General features: G+C 41.4%; 1 protein-coding gene across 3 annotated transcripts in view; it reads right to left on the bottom strand.

The window, feature by feature from the left end:
- Nucleotides 1-22,808, bottom strand: part of RPTOR (regulatory associated protein of MTOR complex 1) — a 539,367-nt gene that overhangs the window by 175,066 nt on the left and 341,493 nt on the right. For all 3 annotated transcript variants that reach the window (XM_089539327.1, XM_089539336.1, XM_089539347.1), the window contains exons 12-14: nt 15,605-15,688; nt 14,547-14,657; nt 1,385-1,459 (exon numbers count right to left, since the gene is read on the bottom strand). In XM_089539327.1, coding sequence (XP_089395453.1) covers nt 1,385-1,459; nt 14,547-14,657; nt 15,605-15,688 — 270 coding nt within the window. The remainder of the gene's footprint in view (nt 1-1,384; nt 1,460-14,546; nt 14,658-15,604; nt 15,689-22,808) is intronic.

Below are 22,808 nucleotides of genomic sequence, written 5' to 3'. Positions count from 1 at the left end.
TGCCACTGTGGATCACAGATAGAATGGAAGGATTGGAAATCATTTTATACTTGGTAACCTTTTCCTCTTTAGTATAAGGATGAAAAAATGTAGAGAAGAGGCTGGTGCCACACTGACTCATGCACTCTAGTATAGTAAAGAAAGAGCACGGTTTCTAATACAGCAAATTCTCCTGACAGCCTGAACTGTATATTTTGTAAAGATGTGTAAAATACCTTTCTCAAATGGAACAGATAGTTATACACTGACAATAAATTCTATTCCACTGTGACCTCATTCACAAGGAGAAACGAACATAAAGCAAAAGTACTATGTCTTGTTAGTAAAACACTTCTATTACAGATGAATAATTAAGGTTCTTGAAGTTTGCTCTTTGCCTTCTCAGGTATACTATATATTAGTATACAAAATAAGCACCTTAAGAACATAAGAAGAGCCCTACTGGATCAGACCATTGGTCTAGTGTTCCTTTTCTTAACAGTGGTATTTAGATTCTTCTGGGAAGCCCAACAGAAGGGCACAAAAGTGACATCTCATCTCACTCCAACATATTCAATGACATAGTGCTACTGCATACAGTGGTTCTACTTAACCATCACCAACAAACCGCAACTTAGTCTAATGCCTTTGTAAAGTCATCTAACTTAGTAGTTTTAACCATGTTTTATGGCACTGAATTCCGCATTGTATAAAGTAATATTTCTGCATCATGTTAAGGAAAACTTTCTTACATAACAAAAACAAAGAAGAATCTTTTAGTGCCTTATTTGGCATACACTTTCATAAACTGCAGTCCACGTACACTTACGTTAAGTAAAACCTATTTATTAAGGTGCCACAACATATTGTTTGAAGGGAGGCTGTTTAAGGTTGTTTTTTTTAATTGCAACAGACTAGATTAATCCCCTAGGGGCTGTTCAGATCGGTCGTTTGGGCCAGCTTGGGGGTGGAGTTGAGACATAGTGTCTCCACGATGCATGCCCCCAGGGTGGTATGATGCCACATGTTGCACTGCACAGTGCGCAGAGTCACGGTACTCCTCCAGCGCTGTGTACATACCATGTGGCTGCTAAGCCACGGCAACGGCCAGATTGGAGGTGCGGTGTGCAATTGCTGTGGCCCCAATCTGGCTGTAACAGGGGCGGCTTTTTTTAACCCTCTTAATATACACTCACTCGGTATCACTCCCCTAGGGGAAAGTATTCTCAATCTGCTTGTTCCATGTTTTACTTAAGAGAACATTATGTATGTATATGTACATGATAAAAATCTCTCACCATGCACAAAACAAATTGTACAATTACTTCATAAGAGCAGCATACAAGCCAGAATGAAGCAAGTTAATTCTAAATGGATATGAACAGGGCTGATTATTTGACCTTACCGGCATGTAGGGATCTGCCAAAACAGAAAGGAAATATTTGTGACCATTATCCTTCACAAGGTCAGCTTGGCATGACTGAAAAATAAGATGGGGAGGGAAGAAGAAACAGTGAGTACAATAACCTGAAAGAAATTTCTTTTAAGCCATAAGAAAAGTTATGAATATTTCATGCCATAGTAATTTTTTGGCTTCAAATTCAATTTTCAATTGATCTGAGAAACAAAGAAATTCAATGACATTTTGCCAGGATGCTGGCCAAGAAACCATGTTGGTCAAGATTTATATTACGGAAGCACAAGGCAGGTGCTCCATATTTTAGGAACTTAAGGCCCTTGATCAGGGTTCTGCAAGCTGCTGATTCAGTTTTTCAACTCTGTGTTTGGAGAGCCCTTGGTACCAATTATCAATAAAACACATCTGCAGAGAACAACTCAATTCTTGCTCAATCACTCCAGCAATATACGGGAAGTACTGCCATTAGCCAGGTGTAGAAAAAAGGAACCATCTACACAATCACATTTCTATAACTAGAAAAAAAAGTAGGATCCTTCTCTTTTTCCTTCTAACAACCTTAAAAACAGAATGCTTTTGGTAGACAGAATGAACCTAATGGTATGTTTTCCCCTCCCAGAGGCCATCTTGGAAAACCAAGTGGTTCATTTGGCATTGGCCTTCTCTTCTGTTCTTTGCAAAAGAGGGGGCAATGTGATTTGGATAAGTCACAAAGCTCTGTTGAAAGTACCTAGTCCACAGTCCAACCATGGATATGGACAGGTTGCTTACCTGTAACTATTTCTTTGAATGGTCAACTGCAAATTCACACAAATGGGTTATATCTGTGCCTGCTCAGTAAAGCTCGGAAATGTCTGGGATCACTGGGCAAACTTTAGATTGCAACTTTTTGGCGGTAGCTCTGCCCACCCCTATAAAGCCCCTAGTGTTCCCGCTCTTTCCCCAGTTCCATAAAGTACGCCACATAGCAGCTACAGATAAAACTTAGCAATGAACAGGACACAACTGAGGGGAGGATGGGTGGGATTTATGTAAATTCGCAGATGACCACAGGAAAGCAACCCGTCCTTCTTCTTCGTGGTCTCTGGGAATTGCACAAATGGGTTAGACTGACAAGCTTCGGTCAGTGGAGGAGGGAATGTCATCACACAAGTTGTAATGTTCAAACAAGTTGTATTTATTAACCACAACAATAAACTTGAACTTGAAGTGCAACTGTCAAGGTCACTTGTTTCAAAGCATATATAATATGCAAATTATATAAAATGTCATTTGTAGAATTCAAAGACATGCAATCAAACAACGCAATTGTCAGTGCAGAGTTCTTCAGTTTCAACAACAACATAAAAACATGTAATGTTGTAAAAACACATTTCAATATAAACCTGACAATAACACTGCCCTCCCAAAAGCTGCATCTTATCTGGTCCTGGTGTCCAGCTTGTAGTGTTTGATGAAAGTCAATGGATGGGACCAGACAGCAGCTTTACAGACATCCTCCAAAGGCACCCCAGTCAGAAAAGTGGAGGATGTTGCTACCGCCCTAGTTGAGTGGGGAGAGTTCTACCTGAGAATTCATAACACAAATGGATGGTACCAGCCACCCATTTGGAAAATCTCTGAGCAGAAAAAGGTAGCCCCTTTTTGGCCTCTGAGTAGCACACAACGTCTCTCGGAGTGCCTTGAACCCGAAGTCCTGTCCAGGTAGAAGGCCAGCACCCTCCGAAGGTCTAGGGTGTGAAGCTGGCACTTGGTATCGGTGGTCGGGTTCAGGGCCAAAGTCAGCAATATGACGTCCTGGTTGATATGGAAAGCTGACACCACCTTTGGAAGGAAGGTAATGTTGGTATGGAGGACCACTTTGTCATTATGAAACCAAAGGTAGGGTTGGTCCATCAACAAGGCACAAAGCTCATTCGCATGGCAAGCAGAGGTGATGGCCATAAGGCAAGCTGTTTTCCGGGTTAGCAATCTCAAGTCCGTAGTGACCATGGGTTCGAAGGGCCTGGATAACAAGCAGGAAAGCACCAGATTGAGTTGCCATACTGGTGTTGGTACTGATGATGGAGGATGGAGACTGTTGAATCTTCTAAGGAATCTCTTCACCAAGGGATCTTTGAAAAGGGAAGGTCAAAGAGTAGATCAGGATAGTGGTGGTGGTGATCCTGCTGAATATAAGGGTTGACCTCCATCTGAGCATTCTCATCTGCTTTGGTCCCGAGACTGGCTTGGTCCCATCATGGCGGCGGGGATCCTGCCCGCAAAACATCATTATTATTATTATTATTAAACTTTATTTCTATAGCGCTGTAATTATACACAGCGCTGTACAAAGTCGGTAAAATTAGGAGTAAATAAAAGCCTGCCCAAGGCGTACATTCTAAGATAATAACAATTAAAAGAGGAATAGATAAAATTACCATATAGAAAGGAAAAAACAGATTAAAAACATCAAATATCAAACAAATCACATCACATCAAATATTGTCAGACAGCCAGATAACAATCACAAATTCCCTGAGAACGCTTCCCTAAACAATATGGTTTTCAGCTCAGCTTTAAAGCTGGTTAGGGAAGTGATGAGCCGTGCATGCAGAGGAAGAAGGTTCCAGGAATGAGGGGCAGCTAGAGAGAAGGGACGGATCCAGGCTGGGCAGAGGAGATCCTGGGTTGAGAGAGGAGATTTTGGCTACCAGAGCGGAGAGTGCGAGTAGGGATGTAGGGAGAGAGAAGATCAGTTAAATAAAGGGGGGCCAGCCCATGCAGGGCTTTAAAGGTGAGTAGCAAAAGTTTGTACCTGATGCGGAAAGGAAGAGGGAGCCAGTGAAGGGAAGACAACAGAGGGGAGACATGATCATAACGGCGAGCGAGTGAAATAATGCGTGCAGCTGAATGCTGAACAGAAATTAATGGGTGGAGGTGAGAGAGAGGAAGCCCTGCCAGGAGGAGGTTACAGTAGTCTAATCGTGAGACCACTAGGGCATGGACCAGTGTCTTTGCGGTAGAAGCTGAGAGATATGGACGGATTTTGGCGATATTATATAGAAAAAATCTACAGACTTTGGCTGTAGTCTGGATCTGTGGGATAAATGACAAAGAGGAGTCAAAGATGAAACCGAGACTGCGGCTTCCTGGACCGGCTGGATCGAGATGTTATTGACGGAAATAGAAAAGGAATAGTGAAGGGTGGGCTTAGGAGGTTGTACCGAGGTGGTGAGGGAAGTTAGAACAGGCGGATTTGGATCCCGGATCTCCCTCAGATTCCGTATCTGTGTCTACTCGTATGATCTGAGAAGTATCCTCCACCCGTACAAAGTGCGTCTGAACTGGTGGAATGGTCAGAGTCAGGCCCAATTCTTGGGATCAGTGGTGAGAGCAGCAGACAGGAACATGGTCGAGCTTGATGGCTCCTTGCGCCTCGAAGAGTGATGGTCAGAAGGCTTGTCCTTTTTATTTTGGGAAGGCTTGCCTTCAACATGCTTCTGCTTGGAAGCCTTCTTAGCCTCCTCGCCTTGCTCCTTATCAGACCAAGAAGTCTTATCTTTAGAGAGTCCAACAGAGGCAGTGGAGTGGGGCACAGGGGGGTCCTCCAAAGTAGGGGCAGAAGCCAGATGGAGGGCTTGGTCCCAGAGGGCTGCTTTAAGTTTGAGGTGCTGGTTTTTAAGGGCCTGCGATGTCCTAGGCTTACAAAGTGGACAAATCCTAGTATTATGGCCTTCTCTAAGGCACAAAACACACTGGTCATGGCGGTCAGAGGTAGGGATCTTCACGCCACATTTGCTGCAATGTTTGAAGGAGGCCATTTTAATCGAAGCAAAGGAGCCAAATCAGGAGACAAAGTAGAATAGTCAGACAGTTGAAAATTGATCAATTTACCAACAGTATCCAGACAATGACCCAAGAAAATGGCTAGACAGTATGCTCTTCATGGAGCAGTGACTGTTACTGACACTTTAAGCTTTTAGATACCAGCTCAAAACCACTTTTTTTCCTCTACATTTTAGTTGCATGGCTTTACTGTGTTTGTTTCCTTTTTTGATTTTATAGAGTCATGTTTTACTGTTTTTCTGGTATATAGTAGGAATCTTTCCATCTGGGCAGGGCGGCCCAGAGGACTCTCTTCGCCGCCGCAGCGGCGTTTTTCCAGGGGGCGAGGCCGGTGGGAGCGGCCCCTACAAAAGCCGGCCCACCGGCTCCCCCGAAGAGGACGCCGCCGCCGCCCCTTTCCATCTGGGCAGGGCGGCCCAGAGGACTCTCTTCGCCGCCGCAGCGGCGTTTTTCCAGGGGGCGGGGCCGGTGGGAGCGGCCCCTACAAAAGCCGGCCCACCGGCTCCTCTGTACAGTTCTCTGTCCACGCCCCTATACCATCAGGGCAGAATGCCAAGGACTTTTGCCTGGTCCCGCCGTCGTGGACTCTTTAGAGGGAGGGAGATAGAGGAGAGGGGCGTAGTTAGTTTCTTTTTTAGGGGTTTGTTGGGACATGGGCTGTAATGCCTCCCTCGCATGTTCTGTTTTTGTTTTTTTCTAGTTTTGTATACTAATTATTGTATTTTTAGATTGTCTTATTATTTGATTGAATAACGATGGATTTATTGTTGTATAGTAGTATATGGTTTTTATGCTGTTTGTAACCTGTATTGTTGTATTTTGTATCTTATTCTGTTGTAAACCGCCGTGATCATAGGAACGGCGGTATATAAATACATTTCATTTCATTTCATTTCATTTCTTTGAGCACACTCTTGTATATATATATAAACATAGCTGGGGCCTGAAACAAAATCGCAAATCGGTTGAAAGGGAAGGTCACAACAGCACCCAACCTTTTGCTTTAATTTCTGTGGTAAACTAAAGCAATGTCTGCAAAAACATCACTATCAAACCAGGGCACTGAAGAGGCTTGGAGAAACTGCAACAGTTAGGGGATGAGAAGAATCAGCCAGGAAAGAAATGGGCAGATGTGGAGAGGAATGTCAGACTCAAGAACAAAGAAAAACCTAGCAGCTGAGTGAAAGGACTAAGGATCATGAAGAAACAATGATGAGATGAAAGTGGAGGTACAGCACAGAAGCAGGAACATATTAACCCTACAGAGAAACAGATAAAGGAACAACAAATAAAAACTATTTTTAAAAAATTCTTAGAAGAATTTACTAAAGCTGCATCACCACTGCAGAAATGATCTAGTTTGACACCACTGTAAGTGCCATGGCTCAATGCTATGGCATTCTGGGTATTGTAGTTTTGTGAGACATAAAGTCTTCTGTCAGAGAGCTCTGGTGCCACAACAAACTACAAATCCCAGGATTCCATAGCATTGAGCCATGGTAGTTAAAGTGGGGTTGAACCGGATTGCTTCTTTGATGCAGATGCACCCTTAAACTGGGAAAAAGTGATTTGGTAAATCAAGGCAAAGTAAAAGTATGTTCAAAGAAAAGTATGTTCTGTCAAGAAACTGGAACTGCAGCCGGGGGGGGGGGGGGGGGGACGAGACAAGGAATGTATCTTGAGAATTCTCAGCACACACACACATATTCTGCATTACCTCTTGGTGAAACAAATGACAGGTAAACAAGGTATCTACAAAATTGCTATGCCAGATAAGCATATCATGTCCACCTTTACTTCAGTGGGTTTCATACCAGTTCTGCAGAGACTTCATGGGTAGATCAGAGATTGATTTGTTCCAAGCTAAAGGCACACGAAGAAGCTGCCACACAGTGTAAGTTCTTTCTGTGTAGGGAATCCCATCCAGCTCTACCAAATAATTCTAATGGTTGCTTCATGAAGCAAGCTATTTCTGGGCAGCAGCTTCTTATATAAGGCAAACCTTTTCTTTAGGACACCTGGAGTGCCATCATCAGTCAGCTTTCAGCACCAGGTTTTTAAGTAACCTTTTGCAAAGACAGTGGGTCCATATATTAGAACAAGATAGTTGACAGATAGTAAGACTAGTTGCTGTACATCATTATTGCTTTTTTAATGTTACTTTGTATACTGCTACTGGAATCTAATAAGAGCATTTGTTTTAAATACATAACTTTATTATTCATGCACACAAACCCAAGTCAGTGTCCCGGAGCACTGTTTTCCGCCTCTAATACTGTTTCAGTCTTCTTTAAGGAGGAGACAATATGTCACTATATCCAGATGATACAGAGATGCACTGCATCCTTCAGACATACAAGTCCTATTTGCACATACACTCTACCCATCATTTTGATAGTGTTTAAGAATAAGAATGGAACACAGCCAAGGTCTTCTGAAGAAATTCCCTTTGAAAGTAAGCTTTCTCCATGTTTCACATGGGATGTGAATTAACTGAGAATCAAACAGCCAGGGCTTTACTACTAATAATTTTCATCCCAAACTGCTTTTTCAGACATCCTCTGCTAGTATTCCAGTTCAGGCTTTTGGGGATGACATATTCAGGGTGGAAAAAGATGATGAATGAATACACCTACATACATATATTTATGTGAAAAACTAAAGTAACAATTGGTAGAGGGGAAAAAGAGAGAGAGAGAGAGAGAGAGAGAGAGAGAGAGAGAGCTAGCTAGTAATGCATTTTTAATCAGAAATAAAGAATAAAGAGGAGATGGCTCAAATTGTCAAAAGGAGGCTGGAAAGACAAAGATGCAAGGGAATATTACACTGTTCAGGTACCTAACACTTCTTTTCGCAGGCTGATGCAGAACAGAAGGGAGCAACTGAAATCAGATTATGTGAAAAGAGTATTTGCCTTTAGGCTTTGCTGCTTTAAACGGATAACTATTTTGAATTTTTAAAAAGCGCTATTGCCAGTTAGAAAATGGGCCACTTACTTCTACAGAATCTGGCTATTACTACCACCTAACTTAGGCAATATTCTGTCACCCCCCAAAAAAAAGCAGATTCTGCCATGGTAAATTATGTTAATAGAGGGACTGTTCTCTCAGTATGATGCCAGGGGAAAATGTTTTAATGTACAGCACTGACAGATCTCATCCTATCAAAGAATTAGCAGTAAAACATCAACACAGTGTTAGAAATTTTGCGGAGGAGTGCTCAAGCTTATGTAAAAGATGCAGCAGTCATAGCTTAAGACCACAAAACTATTATTCTACCCCCACCCACCCCCCGGCATACTTTTAAAACATGTCTGGAACATTTTTATTGGTCATAAGATCTCGCTGTTACCAACAAATTCTTCTAGCAGCATATTTATGTGGTATTTAGATACAGATCTAAAACTGCCTTTCCTTTCAAAATCTGAGCACATTTATTTAAATGAAAATTGTCTTTAATGCACTTTCATTACAAAGTAGTCTCTCTTTTATCAATGTAGCTGCATCTCCTGCTATTGCAATAAGGATTCCACTGGCATCGATGTTAACATGAAGTTTAAATCAGCACTACTTATCCTATGTGCTTGGGATAGTGGTAGTCAAGTACAATCTTAATTAAATTCAGTATTCCCTGCTCAAGAATGGGGTTTGGGGCTTCACAAGAAAGAGACAGCCTAAATCCCAAGACGAGTTATTTTACTGCTGCTAATGGAGTTTAAGTTTTACTGCCTCTGCCTCATCCCCACATGGCCAAAAAAGGGCCTCTGTCCATACCAACTGAACTACAACAAAAACAGTATCGGATACAAAAAGTAGGCATGTGACTCCAACTCAATTTTCTTCCGTGTATAAGTTTTTAAATCCTTTGCCTTATGAAGAAGCTAGTGGATCTTTGAAAGCTTACATGAAATGTTTTGTGCATTTTGATTGGCCAATAAATGTAGTGTTCTTTTGTGGATTGAATTTACTGTATATCATGTTACAATTAATTAGTCAGTTCTGGTGCCCTGCCTTCCCCCAGGGCTGAGGACCTTGTTTATATTTGCTGTTGTGCACCTTTAAGTAATTTCCAACTTATGGTGACCTTAAGGAGAACCTATCTACTATGGATATAAAAAGGACACCCTAAAAATCTAAAGAGGAAATATGACATTCCATAGATCTTATTCTAGCAGCTTTAAGTTTCTTGATTATGTGTCCACCTCAAAATGTATGCATACCCCCTCCCCAAATATTGTAATTCCAAAGCCTATTCTATGGAAAGCTCTGGATGCAACAAAGACCAATCAAGAGAAGTGGGGGGAAGCAAACAATAAATGGTATTCTTCATCAAATGTGCATATAAGTACACATTTGTGGCATCCTCTTCTCTCTGATTTCCCAGGTTTTTGTTCATCCTGTATATAAAGCCAGAAAATGCAGGAAATTATTTTGTCTCCTAGAATATAACGTAAGAAATCACAGGAAAGAATAAGTAGAATCTTCACTGCTCAGACCAGTTAGAGACACTTGTAAACTGAAAGGAATTGCAAACCATGATCTGGATACTGTCACTCTTGACAATAAAGTTTTTGTTGTTGTTAACTGCCCTTGAGTTGATCTTGACCGATGGCAATCCTGCTGGTGAGATATCTCCAAGACCCTCTGTCCTCCACTGCTCTGCTCAACTCCTGCAAACTCATACTCATTATCTCTTTAATACAGTCCATCCATCTTGCATGCGACCTTCCTCTCTTTCTATTTCCCTCTACCTTTCTCAGCATTACTGTTTTTTCCAATGATTCATGCTTTCTCATGATGTGTCCAAAGTATGACAACCTGAGTTTTGTCATCTTGGCTTCTGGCATGATCTACTCCAGGACCCAACTGCTTGTCTTTTTGGCTGTCCATGGAATCCTTAGCACTCTTCTCCAGTACCACATTTCAAATGAGTTGATTTTCCTCCTATCCCTCCTTCTTAACTGTCCAGCTCTCAGATCCATATGCAGGAATAGGCAAAACAATGGCTTGTACGATTCTAACTTTTGTGCTCAGTTGTATACCCTTGCCTTTTAGGATCTTCTCTAGTTCTCTCACAGCTGTCCTTCCCAGTCTTCTATCAATATTTGATCCCAGGTATGATAATTCTTCTACTATTTTTATTTCTTCGTTGTCTAATTCAAATTTGTGTGGGTTCTCTGTGATCGTTATATTTGTTTTCTTTAACAACAGGCTATGCATTGGAGAGAATACGAATAAAGGTCTACAGATCTGAAAATTGAACCAGATCTGAAAATGATCTACTGATAAGTTCTATTGAATCTGTAATGAAGCAGATCCAAGGAAATGTTTGAACTAGAGTTCTGCTTTAAGCCTGTGATTATTATTATATCTATATCCTGATCTTACATGCAGGTCCCATTCAGATTACTGATACGGATACTAAGGAATGTTCTGGCAGTACCATAGTTCTGGAAGACCATTTCAATCTCTCAGCACTGAGGTACTACTAGAACGTTCCCCGACCTCTAAACAAGTACAGTGGGTCCTTGGTATTAATTGAGGATTGGTTCCAGGCCCCCCCCTCTCCTGATACCAAAATCTGTGGATGTAAAATCAAGGTTTGCTTTTTAGAATTTTAAAAAAATATTATTTTCAAGCTGTGGATGGTTGAATCCGTGGATGCAGAATCCATGAATATGGATGGCTAACTGTACATGCTATTAAATACAATTGGTGCACATTTAAAATATACCTTTGGCTTGGCAATTCTATCTAGCAACTATTACTAAAACCTCAGTAATACTGCTACTCCAATTATTATCATTCGTACACTTTCAAGTGTACATAAGCTTGACTTATGTATTACCTAGCTGTAGTTCTTACAACTGTAGCTCTTACAACTACCAGGTAAAATAAACCAGTATATCTATCTAGATTGAGAGAGAATGGCTTGCTTAAGGATACCTAGAAAGTTCATAGTGGAAGTGAAATTCAAACTAGGCATTTCTTGATTTGTAGCTCAGTCACTACACCCCTTTCCTGTTTTCTCTCTCTCTTTTGTCTGCAGCACAGAAGTGATTCACTGCTGCTGAACAATTAATCACTACATCTATCTTTCATTGAACGCAATGAAGAACAGCTCCTCATGATTGCCTACAGCACCTAGAATAATACTTCCACTTACATAAAGGGGACATTCCTCTGCAGTCATCACTTCTTGACATAAATTTTACGTAACAACTCACACTGGAATGCCATGGTCATGCAAGAAATGCGCTCATCAGGACCTAAAACAGGGGCAGGCAAAACACAGCCCAATCTGAACTCTCTTACGGTGTGGCTACTGGGCTGTTACACATTGGACCATGTCCCTTCCTTCTTCCTGTTTCCGCATAGCAATAGCAAGTGCATTTTTATACCACTTATCAGTGCACTTAAGCACTCTCTAAGCCAGTGATGTCCAAACTCTGCCCCTCCAGGTTTTTGGACTTTAGCTCCCAGCATCCCAGACCATTGGTCAAGGTGGCTGAGGCTTCTGGGAGCTGAAGCCCCAAACACCTGGAGGGCCAGAGTTTGGACATTGCTGCTCTAAGTGGTTTACAAAGTGTAAGCTAACTGCCTCCAACAATCTGGGTACTCATTTTAGCGACCTCAGAAGGATGCAAGCCTGAATCGAGCTTGAGCCCTGGCTTGTATTGAACTCGCAACCTTATGGTTTGTGAATCAGCACAGGCATTTAATCACTGCTCCACCAAACAAACAAACAAACAAACAAACAAACCAAACAGCTTCATTTATATACCACTTCATACTGAACTAACAGTGTCTAAGCGGTTTACAACTGTAAGCACCAGGGCTCATCTCAGCAGTAGTGTCACGAGGGGAAGGGGTGCGGGCCACACCAAGTGACAACCCAAAAGGGGGGTGACATCCCAGGATGGGGGGGGTGATACCCAGTCATTTCCCTGCCCAGCACAGGCATTGTTTCACCCGCGTGGGGATCCTCTGCCCCCTGTGGGAGCTGCTTGGACCCATGCTGGGCTGGCTCTCCCCTGGGCCTATGGGGACATGGCTGCGGCCCTCTGGACATCGTTCCAGCCCCAGACTTCCGGAAACCCCACCAGAGGTCTGGGGCCAGAGGTTCCGCTCACCCCAGAAGTCCTGCCCCCCACACTGGGTGTCACCCATTGCAGGACGCCACTGCATCTCATGCTTTCTGACACACTGAGAGACAGCCAAAGAAATTTACTCTACATTGTATTTTAGATGAATACTAGAAAGCACAACCGCTACACCTAGTCTTTTATGTTTTATTTTCCCTGCATTCAATAGCAACTCAAGAGAATGAAGAAAGAAAAGACCTGGCATAATTACTCTTCAGCTGGCAGGAAATCTTTTTCTGCCCAAATAGACAACTCCCTCAGTGTTGCTATTATACTTAGGGGGATAATGGAAAATCATAACATGGAAGTAGGAAGATAACCCTCAAATGATAAAGGAGTAAAAAAGTATAAACATTTGCTTGCTTTAGATATATAAGCTAGTGGAAGGAATAGCATGTGGGACAGGCAAGGTGAGAGACCTTCTACTGAATGATGGAACACAGAAAATATAATGAATAAATGTCTCAGCTCTAAAATAAAGGCTTTACATCTCTTCCTTCTGAAGTATGAATTCCACCAGTCTGAGCTGCAAGAATACATTTGGACTTTTTAAAAAGAAAAAAGTGTCCTATACACTCTAACAACATTTTTATTGGCATATTGGCCATGGGATGCAATGCATTAATGGTTAAGATGCCAATTCTGATGACTGGAAGATTGGAAGGTTGGCAGTTCGAGGCCCAAGTGCTGCATGATGGGGTGAGCTCCTATCACTAGTCCCAGTTTCTGCCAACCTAGCAGTTCAAAAGCATGCAAATGCAAGTAGATAGAAAGGTACCACTTCTCAGTGGGAAAGTAACAGCGTACGGTGAAGTCATGCTAGCCACACGACCACCAGAACAATCCTGAGACAACACTGGCTCTTCGGCTTAGAATTGGAATTGAGCACCGCCCCCAACAGTCGCTTAGGACTAGATATTCATGTCAAAGGACTACCTTTACCTTTTCTGCCTATACAGTGTTGTGTGCCAGTTTTAATGAATATATTCATGATCTGAATCATACATGGAGGTTTGAATTTCAAGCCAAACACAAGTACATTATCAGAAATAAGATTCCCCTCACTATCTGGGAGCAGTGTTTCATTTTCTTTCCTATTTGAAATCCTCTTAATACGTCAGCCAAAATATATTTAATAATATTAAGCACAATCTAGATTAGTAGGAAAAGATGCCAGCATTTGATCATAGTTCTCTCCTCCTGCTTGGTCTTAAACTATTCATTAAAAAGGATATAGACGACACCAACATTCAGATTTGTCAGGCATTTCAGAAAGATCTTTTTAAAATATTATAATACTTACACTAGGTAATCATCTCTGTTTGCAATTATTTTTGTGCCCAATATAACCTGATATATTTTTAGATACAGACAGACAAAAATACAGAAAGACATATAGCAAAGCTATATGAAGAGCTCATGAACATTTGTTAAGCTATAAAGGGCTGCCAGGTCTAGTGAGATCAAGTGAGATAAAACTAATTCTAGTCCTATAAAAGCACCCAGTTATTTCTAAGAGTCTGCACCTCACAGTGTTCCCATGACCTCACTATGTATGGTTGTAGCCTAGGGTCCTGTTCTTGAAGAAGTCCGCCTATAGAACAAACTATATGATAAAATATTTGCCTGTATCAGTCATTAACTAAAATAAAGGGCCTAAAACTTGAGTCTCTCACTTAAAAGTAACAGATGGTTTAGAAAACTCAGAGAAGGGAAATCAGATATACTTAATTAGTAAAAACATTAATGAACAAGTGATTTTCTACAAAGAAAACTTATACATAATGTCTCCATTAATGTGAATGTCATAACAACACAGAGGCAAATAACTCTACGTGTGATAAACTCTCCAATTTTTCACTTTTCCCCTCATTTCATCATAAAAACCATAACATACCATCTCAGTTTCTGTATGAAGCTGTTGAAATTAGTGTACTATTGACAGAAAAGAGACAATATAAATTGAGACTAGGAAAGGCAGGGGAGGAGAGCTTTTTACCACTATGATCTGTGAGTTTTGTTCTTGGTTCCAAATTTAGTGACCTTAAGCAAATCATTCTCATTTTCATCTCATACCCAACCATGAACAAGTTACCTCAGTGTTACTACTGAAATTAATGAGAGTATTCTTTTACAGTAACCTGCATAATCACAAATCAAGATTTCATGGTTACTTACACTGTCCACTGCAAGGATTTTGGCCCAGATGAAGACCAGAAGAGGCCTTAGCTCCCGAGCAGAACTCTGAAGCAGCTTTAATACATAGGGGAAAATGCCAACAGATAATGCCTAGGGGACGAAAATTGATAATATAACATAAGCTTAAGTTGTGCAGGGTGGGGGCTGATAGCACTGATCTGCCCTCCATCATTAATAACCTACAGAATGTCTCATAAGCAATCTTCATTACAACAATGATGTTTGAAGTGATAAACTGGGCATTTGCCTATGTAATTTTTCTTAGGTCAATTTTAGTCCTGGATGTCACCTAGAATTCCCAATTCATCTGGCTTGCTAAAACCAAAGCTTAATTTAGTATGAATTTTTGCTCAGTATACAATGTACTCATGATACATTATTTGGAATTGGAACTTTCATGCATTGTTCTAATTTGGAACCACTTGTTCTTACAAGCAGATAAACTGCAAATGCCCAGTCATCTATCTTTTCACTAAAAGTGACATTATTTTTAATAAACATCATGTTCCCTCTGTTTTTGCTTCTTCTAACTTTTATTGGTTCATTTTTACATATAGTGTACCATCAGTGGCTTTGTGTATCCAGGCATATATAGTTTAAAATCCTGAAATTTTTAAATCCAAGACCTTCTTTCTTAAGATCCAAGTAGCCCATATGTCAAATGTGGAGAAAATTTACAACAGCTGGGAAGATCATCCAATTTTTCTCATTCTCCTTTTACTGAGGCAGCCTGTTTAATAAACCCAGCATGCTCACAAGATGCTGTCTGCACAGTCACATCCCCTCTCTTGTTATCACTGTGCTCAGCCTCAGATGGAATTGAATAAACCAAACAAGGAGGGGCACTACTATCTTCAGCTAATGTGAACTACACACAAAAAGGATTGTCATCAGCTTCTATAGCCTGCTGAACTTTAGCAGAATGATTTATGTTGACCTCACAGCCATCCAATTGGTGACAGTTCATCACTTATACATGCAGACTGCATAGAAAACACACCTTCTCTTCTAAAAAGACTGCTGTAATATGTACCCACCAAGCTAACAGCCCAGGGACCCAGATCCAAAAATCTCCCCAGTAAATCAAGAGCTCGCAGCCGATGCACTTGACTCAACAGCACCTGCAGAAAACAAGAGAGAAAACCGGTATTGTAAAGATCACAGTCCTTTTCAAACTTTGTGTCACACTTAACAAGACAGATGGGGTGGGTGTAGGGAGGTTATGTACAAGCACCAACTTTTCACTATCAGTGTTGCAATCAAAGTAAAACAACATAATCTATATGGAGAGCAGATATATCAGGAGACAGCTATTGCAGGTTACATGCATCATACATGATATGACTTATATGGCCAACTATTATATAACTTTAGCATATTGAAGAGTTTCCTGAAAATGTTTACATATTGTAGAGATGAAGCCTTAGGGAAAGATGCACACATCCATGCAAAATGTGCACATGTTTATTTCTTTAGTGTTATTTCTCTCTAAATGTCACATGCTGAGGAACTGAAAACCAGATTTTGCTGTTCCCACAAGACTTGCTGAAGGCCTTCCACAAGCTTTTGACTGCCCAGAGTTGTAAACAAAGTGCTGGATTACATGATGTGTTTTGCTCATGGCCACAAACCAGATAGAATGCAGAAGTGCATGGGGGGGGGGGGGCGAATCAGAAGTCTGAGCCCCTAACCCACAAATAACTCATTTGCTGGCATATTTGCTGTTGTGACATGAAAGGCAAACTAGCGATTCCAGCTTTATTATCCATGCCAGCATGGTCTATTTCCTCTTCCCTTAAGTCTCATACCCACATTAGCACCACCTCTTCTGGAGAATAATAGTGGTGGCTGGACCACAGAGATGAATGCTCAAAGGTGTTACAGTCTGAAAATAAACAGCTCGGTAAGCAGCAGGTAGCAGCCAACACTGTTAACTCTGAACTAGCTTTTTCTATTCATTCCTCTTCTCAAACTGGTAGTGCAGGTGCCCTACTGACATTTCACTAGAAATCTCAAGATCATACTACAAAGAATCAACATTGCGACTCACATTTATTCTCCTGTTATTGGTCCTATAGCTTTCTATCATCATAATGACCAGTGGGGTCACTAGGGAGGTGGCAGGTGGGGAACGGACTGCACTAGGTGACACCCTAAGGGGTGTGTGTGACACCACTGCTCATCAAACATCTGCCTTTGGGTAGAAACAAGCTGTGGTATTCACCTGTGTCCCTTTAAAATGCTGAAGAGATGCTGTGAGTGGGGTGAGGCTTAGTAGGAAGAGAAAGGCCAGGTCCCAGTTTTTAAATTTATATTTAATTTTTTTAAAAAAAAAATAACATCACATTTTACTAAAGTTTACTTCAGTGACATGAAACTATGTATATGTAAATGCCTTTAAACTGTACGTATGATATTGTAATTTAAAGATATAATTTTTATTTTGCTAGTTGTTTATGTCACAACTATTAAAATTATATTCAGTAATATATTGGAATTATCATTTATAAGTAACATTAATACAAAAAAATTACTAAGGATTCTGAATGGTTTAGTATGGCAGGAGATCAAGGTGTGTGTGTGAGACACTATGAGTTATTGCACTGAGCAATAACAAAACTAGTGATGCCATTGATAATGACTACCACATTTTGAGGACAAAACATACACTGCAATTATTCTGGATTTATTTTATTTTAATTTTTTCTCAAGAAACTGGTACCTTAGTATGTTCAAATGAAGGAAGGGGTCACCCCTGATTCGAAGGGATTAGTCTCTAATATCCTATGTTTCTCAATTACAGTACATAGACATTGTGCATAGATGGGACCCTGCTTAGACCTGAAGAAAGAAAAGGCCGAAGCAGTGTGGGTGGGTGAGTAAATGAATGTGAGAGAGAGGGAGGCAGAGATACTCAGGTGAAAATTACATTTCCAGCCTATTTTATAATGAACAGCAGAAAGCTACTCAAAAGGACTTGGAAGCAATAATTAGCCTTTGCTTTCATGAATGGTAACAACTTAGAATGAAAGGGGTGTCGGTGAAAGTAGAAATTTAATGCAAACTCATTAAGGTCATTTCTAACTATGCTAATGGACTAGTAGTTCTAGAGCTTTAAATTTAGCTGGGCATGAGTTTGTGTCCTGTTTCTCATTTCATTGTTTTAACAGAATTAGGAGTTTCAACAACAGTGTTTAATCTGTAATCTCTTAACAATGTAATGTTCTTCCACCTGATTTTCTATTGATATTTTTATGTCCTCTATTTTTGTACCATGCAGTTCTATCTCATTTTGTACTTAAAAGCCTGAAGGCTCAGAAATTCCATTTTGAATTAAATTAAAATAGTATTACAAAGCTTTACCATCATGCCTCAAAAGTATATTGAGCTAATAGCTATTATTGTACAGATGTAGTCTAAAAGAGAGTAAATTTAGACAATAAACCTATCTGGTTGTTTGCCTATGTTCTGGGACACTAAAGAACAACGTAACTTGACATGTGATAGTGCAGTGGTAAGACAGAAAACAAACACAGGGAACTGAGATAAAATGAGAGGTTGTCGAAAACAGAATGTCACATACAGTGTTTACTGAGCACCTGTATAATATGAGCTGTTCAAAAAATAAATTACATCATCCTTGTCCAAGGGGGAGTCCAAGGACTAACAAACAGATAGTACAGGAAGAGGTGGGGCGCGGGGGGGGGGAAACCTTGTGGCTGTGAAATAGTAAGTAAGGGGGAGCTGGGAATGTGTGGACACAGGACAAGGAACAAAGGAGGTGGACAGAGGCCAGACACAAGTGAAATAGAAGAACAAAGCATTTAAAATCAGATTACTGGATTAGATTGAAAATGCACTGAATTTAGCACTTGTTTTCAACAACCAATTCATACAATTCCTCCCATTTGGTGTGAAATAACCCTCTTCATAAATTAAAAGAATTCTGGATCCATAAAGCTTTATTATGAAGCTGCTCAAACCATTTGATCTTTTTACTTATCTCACTGTATTTTCTCCACTTCTACAATAATCATTGTGTATGTGTTTGTGGTTTGTTTGTTTTTTTAAAAAAAATAAAACCTGTGCAAAATGATCTATAATAGATAATACTTTTTTAACCTAACAATACATAAACTTATCTTTACAAGAATAAATACATGTAACACACACACACACACACACACACACACACACACACACACACACACTATATTCCTTGGGAAATTAATGAGTATCGTCTTATTTTGGGGGTAGATAGATAGAAATAGTATTTTTTAAAGGGGAGATACATAGCTGCTTTCTCTTGATCATTTGCTAGGATGAAGAAAATACCAATGTGGGGTGGAGTTGAGGGGGGACAGAAAAACACAAGATTCACACTTTCTGGCTTGCTTGGCTCTTACTGCTCTCATGTACATCTTACAGAATAAAATTCAGCCATTTGGGTCACATTTTTGAGATCAACTCAAAAATGGGACCTGAGAGGCTGGATTTTGGCTAGCTGTACTCAGCTCCCTCCCTTTTGTTGTTGATGACATTGAGCCCGGGATGATGCCACCTGCGCCATTCCAAAGTGAAATAGGATTGATTTGCATGTGTGTGCGCCTGTGTATACAGTGATAGTAATAATGGAGTAGGAAAAGCAGAGGTTAATAATTTTAAAAGTCATTTTCCAGTATCAACACAAAAGATCACCCCTCCCCCTTTCCTTCAAGCAGGCATTTTAAAAAATACATCAGTATCTCCCTCCTACCCCCTCCCTCCAATTGCATCCCAACTATCCAGCCCCAAACTAGGAGTTAGGCAGATTTTTAAGGTATATGAGGGCTGGGGGAGTGAAACCTTTGTATTTTACTGTTTTCAGCCATTTTGGGGTCTGGGGAGCAAAGGAAAAAAAATGACCCAGAATTTTTTTGGGGGGATTTTGGAGCCCTTAGTGCACCAATGTGGAGTGTGATGGGGGACTATGGGGCTAAAAACTGGCCTCTATACTCTGCAGTTGCTTATCCCTGCTCTAAGAACATGTCAACGGCTGTTGATTAAATGCACTGGACTTTGAGGATAACAAAGTATTCTAACCATCTCACGTGCACTGTATCAACAATAACTAAAGAGATAGTATGGTTCTTGACATTTAACTTTGATTGTGAGATATTTTATATAGAGAGATAGAGAGAAAGAGTTGAAATCAGGATAATGTTGGTGATTATATGTTTGCATATACACTTGCTATCATTGTCTTATTACAATGTATGTTATGTGTAGGAAATGTATACACACAATTTTGTTGTTGCTGTGTGCCTTCAGGTCATTTCTGAACACACACATACACACCCTGATTGTAACTCATTTTTAAGCATACTAGTTCCCAACAGAAATTCTCAGGGAACTACACTTTTTTCTCCCCCTCCCATTAAGAAAATGATCTGCCCATTTGTTACCCCAGGATCCAGCCCTCAGTCACCCCTCTTTGACTCTTGATATCAAATTGGTATCAAAAAGGGATGTTTTAGGCAGGTAACCAAAAGCGTGCTCTCCAGCACAAGAAACTAGCCATAACATATCAGCATGGGAGAAGCCAAAGGCACTTAGCCAGGATGAGATCGCTCAGGATTGAAATCAGCATAATTCCTTCACTAAGGAGTGTGATGGTGAGACCTGGACCTGGAAATGTGTTGCATACTACAGACAAAGGGAGTTTCCTTCTGGGAATAAAACTCTTTCTTGAGGGCATTCATGCCAATTTCCTAGTCATTCTTGCATATCTCATTCCATTCTTCTCCCCTGGGGAAGTCCTTTAACTCCTGAAACCCTGCCCCAGGATCCATTTCTTGCTATAAATACATGCGCCTGAACAAAAGCAACTCAGTCCAGTTGCAATCAGGAAGAAACTGTCAGATTCAAGCCCCCCTCAGTTCTGCTGTCTGTGCCTCACAGCAAGCATGCTGGGTCACATTGAACTCCCAGCTTTTTCCCAGATTGGAGCCTGGCCTCTGGAACTGGTAAGCATTGCCCAATTCAATCCTTTAAATTGCTATCCACTACCACCTTTTTATATACTGTATTTTTCAGCATATAAGGCGACTTTTTAGGTCTGCCTTATGAGCCAGAATTATACCCCAGAGACAGGCAAATGGCATAGCCACCTCCCTGTCTCTGGGGTACTTGCTGGGTCCTCTTCCAGCCAGGCGGCACTTGCGCCGGCTGGAGGGGGCCTCTCTAGAGGCCTGAGAGAGGATCCTCGGCAGCTGGGCTCTTGCCACCATTTTTTTTTCAAAAGGCGGCGAGGAAGCGGCTCCAGAGCTGACCGGGCCAAGGAAAAGAGCCAGCCCCTTACTCCTCCGCACCGCCACCAGGGATTCTCCCATCCTCCAGAGGCTTCAGAAGTCCTCTGTGGAAGCCGCTGGAGAAGTGGAGGATCCTGGGTGGCGGCGGCTTCTGTGGAGGACTTCTGAAGCCGCTGGAGGATCGGAGGATCCCTGCAAGCAGCAGCGGCGGCACGGAGGAGTAAGGGGCCGGCTCTTTTCCTTGGCCCGGACGGCTCTGGAGCTGCTTCCCCACCGCCTTTTGAAAAAAAATGGCAGCGACAGCCCAGCCGCCGAGGATCCTCTCTCAGGCCTCTAGAGAGGCCCCCTCCAGCCGGTGCAAGACCCCCTCAGGGGCATCCAGGGATGCTGCCGGCAGGAGACTTGGGGGGTCGTCTTATACCCCCCCCCGTCGCCTTATAAGCTGGAAAATACAGTATCCTAGTTCGTAGTGTGTGTGTGTGTGTGTGTGTGTATGTGTGTGTGTGAGAGAGAGAGAGAGAGAGAGAGCTTAGTGTGTGTTGATTGCCCCTTTAATAAACATACTCTGTCTGCAGCTTGGGGGTGCTCCTTGACTCGTCGCTTCACCTGACAGCTCAGGAGGATGCAACAGTCAGGAGCACTTGTTATCAACTTCGGCTGATATGCCAGCTGCGCCCATTCCTGGAACCGGGAGACATTGAAACAGTTGTACAAACACTAGTAACCTCTCAATTGGGCTTCTGTAATGCGCTCTACATGGGGCTACCCTCGTGCCAAGTTCGGAAACTTCAACTTGTACAAAATATGGCAGCCAGGTCAATTACAGGTACTTCTCGTAATGATCACATAACACTGGTTTTGAAATCCCTTCACTGGCTGCCAATCAGTTTTCAGGCAAGGTACAAGGTGTAAGTGATTACCTTTAAAGCTCTACATGGCTTGGGTCCAAAATACTTAAGGGAACGCCTTCTTCCATACTATCCATCCCGCACGCTAAGGTCCTCAGGGAAGAATCTACTTCAGCCGAAGAAATCTAGACTAATCTCAATTACCCAGAGGGCCTTCTCCTCTGCTGCTCCGAAGCTATGGAATTACCTGCTGAAGGCGATCTGCCATATTTCTATTCTTACAGCCTTTAAGAAGGCTCTTAAGACGATCTCTTCCAGCAGGCCTTCCCTACCAAGTTCCTCTCCCCGTTTACTGTGACCTACATCACTCTGTCCAGCAATTCTTCTCTTAAATTTAATACTATTGCATTTTTTGTTTTTAAAATGCTGATTATTTAACTGTAATTTTAGTATTGGGATGGCGGGGTTGGTAAGGGATTAATTTTGAACTTTATTGTATTCTCTATGTATTTTTATTGCTGTAACCCGCCTGGATTCCTTGTGATTGGGCGGGCTATAAATATTTATTATTATTATTATTTATATTAAACTAATTTGGAACCTACTTCTGGAGTTCTCTGGGTTTGGAACTGGTATATAAAGGCTTAAGATCTCAGTTTTACATTACAGAAGCTCTCTTGCTGCATCCTATTGAGATAAATTAATTTCCCTATTGAATACAGTTTGTGGGTGCCCTCTTAGGACCTCCTGCAATTTAGGTAACACTTTCCTATTCCCCACCTTCTGTTTGTTTTTAACCATGTATTACTCTGTGAGAGGATGTAGCTGCCTACTCCTTTCTAAGTCTTTGGTGAGGGGCTCCTTGAAAATCCAAGGAGATAATTATTTACCCTTGATAACTCTGAATGAATTCTAAGAGGCTAATAGGCAAGTGTTGCTTTGCAAAAGCAATATTTCTCACCAACACATGTCTAACATATGCGCTTTTATATTAGGGCTGGGCTTATTTTCTTCAAAGCCAGATTTCCTTAGAGTTAACCTTCTAGGGGTTTCATGCCAGCAGTAGGCAAGGAAAAAGTTATCTACCTGCTGGCAGCCATCAG

Source organism: Sceloporus occidentalis, unplaced genomic scaffold (genome assembly GCF_023333645.1).
Source record: "Sceloporus occidentalis isolate IW3139 unplaced genomic scaffold, rSceOcc1.0.p SCAF_1, whole genome shotgun sequence".
In the NCBI taxonomy this organism is placed as follows: domain Eukaryota; kingdom Metazoa; phylum Chordata; class Lepidosauria; order Squamata; family Phrynosomatidae; genus Sceloporus; species Sceloporus occidentalis.
The sequence above is the reverse complement of the archived record's forward strand: the minus strand, read 5'-3'. Positions and strand labels throughout refer to the sequence as shown.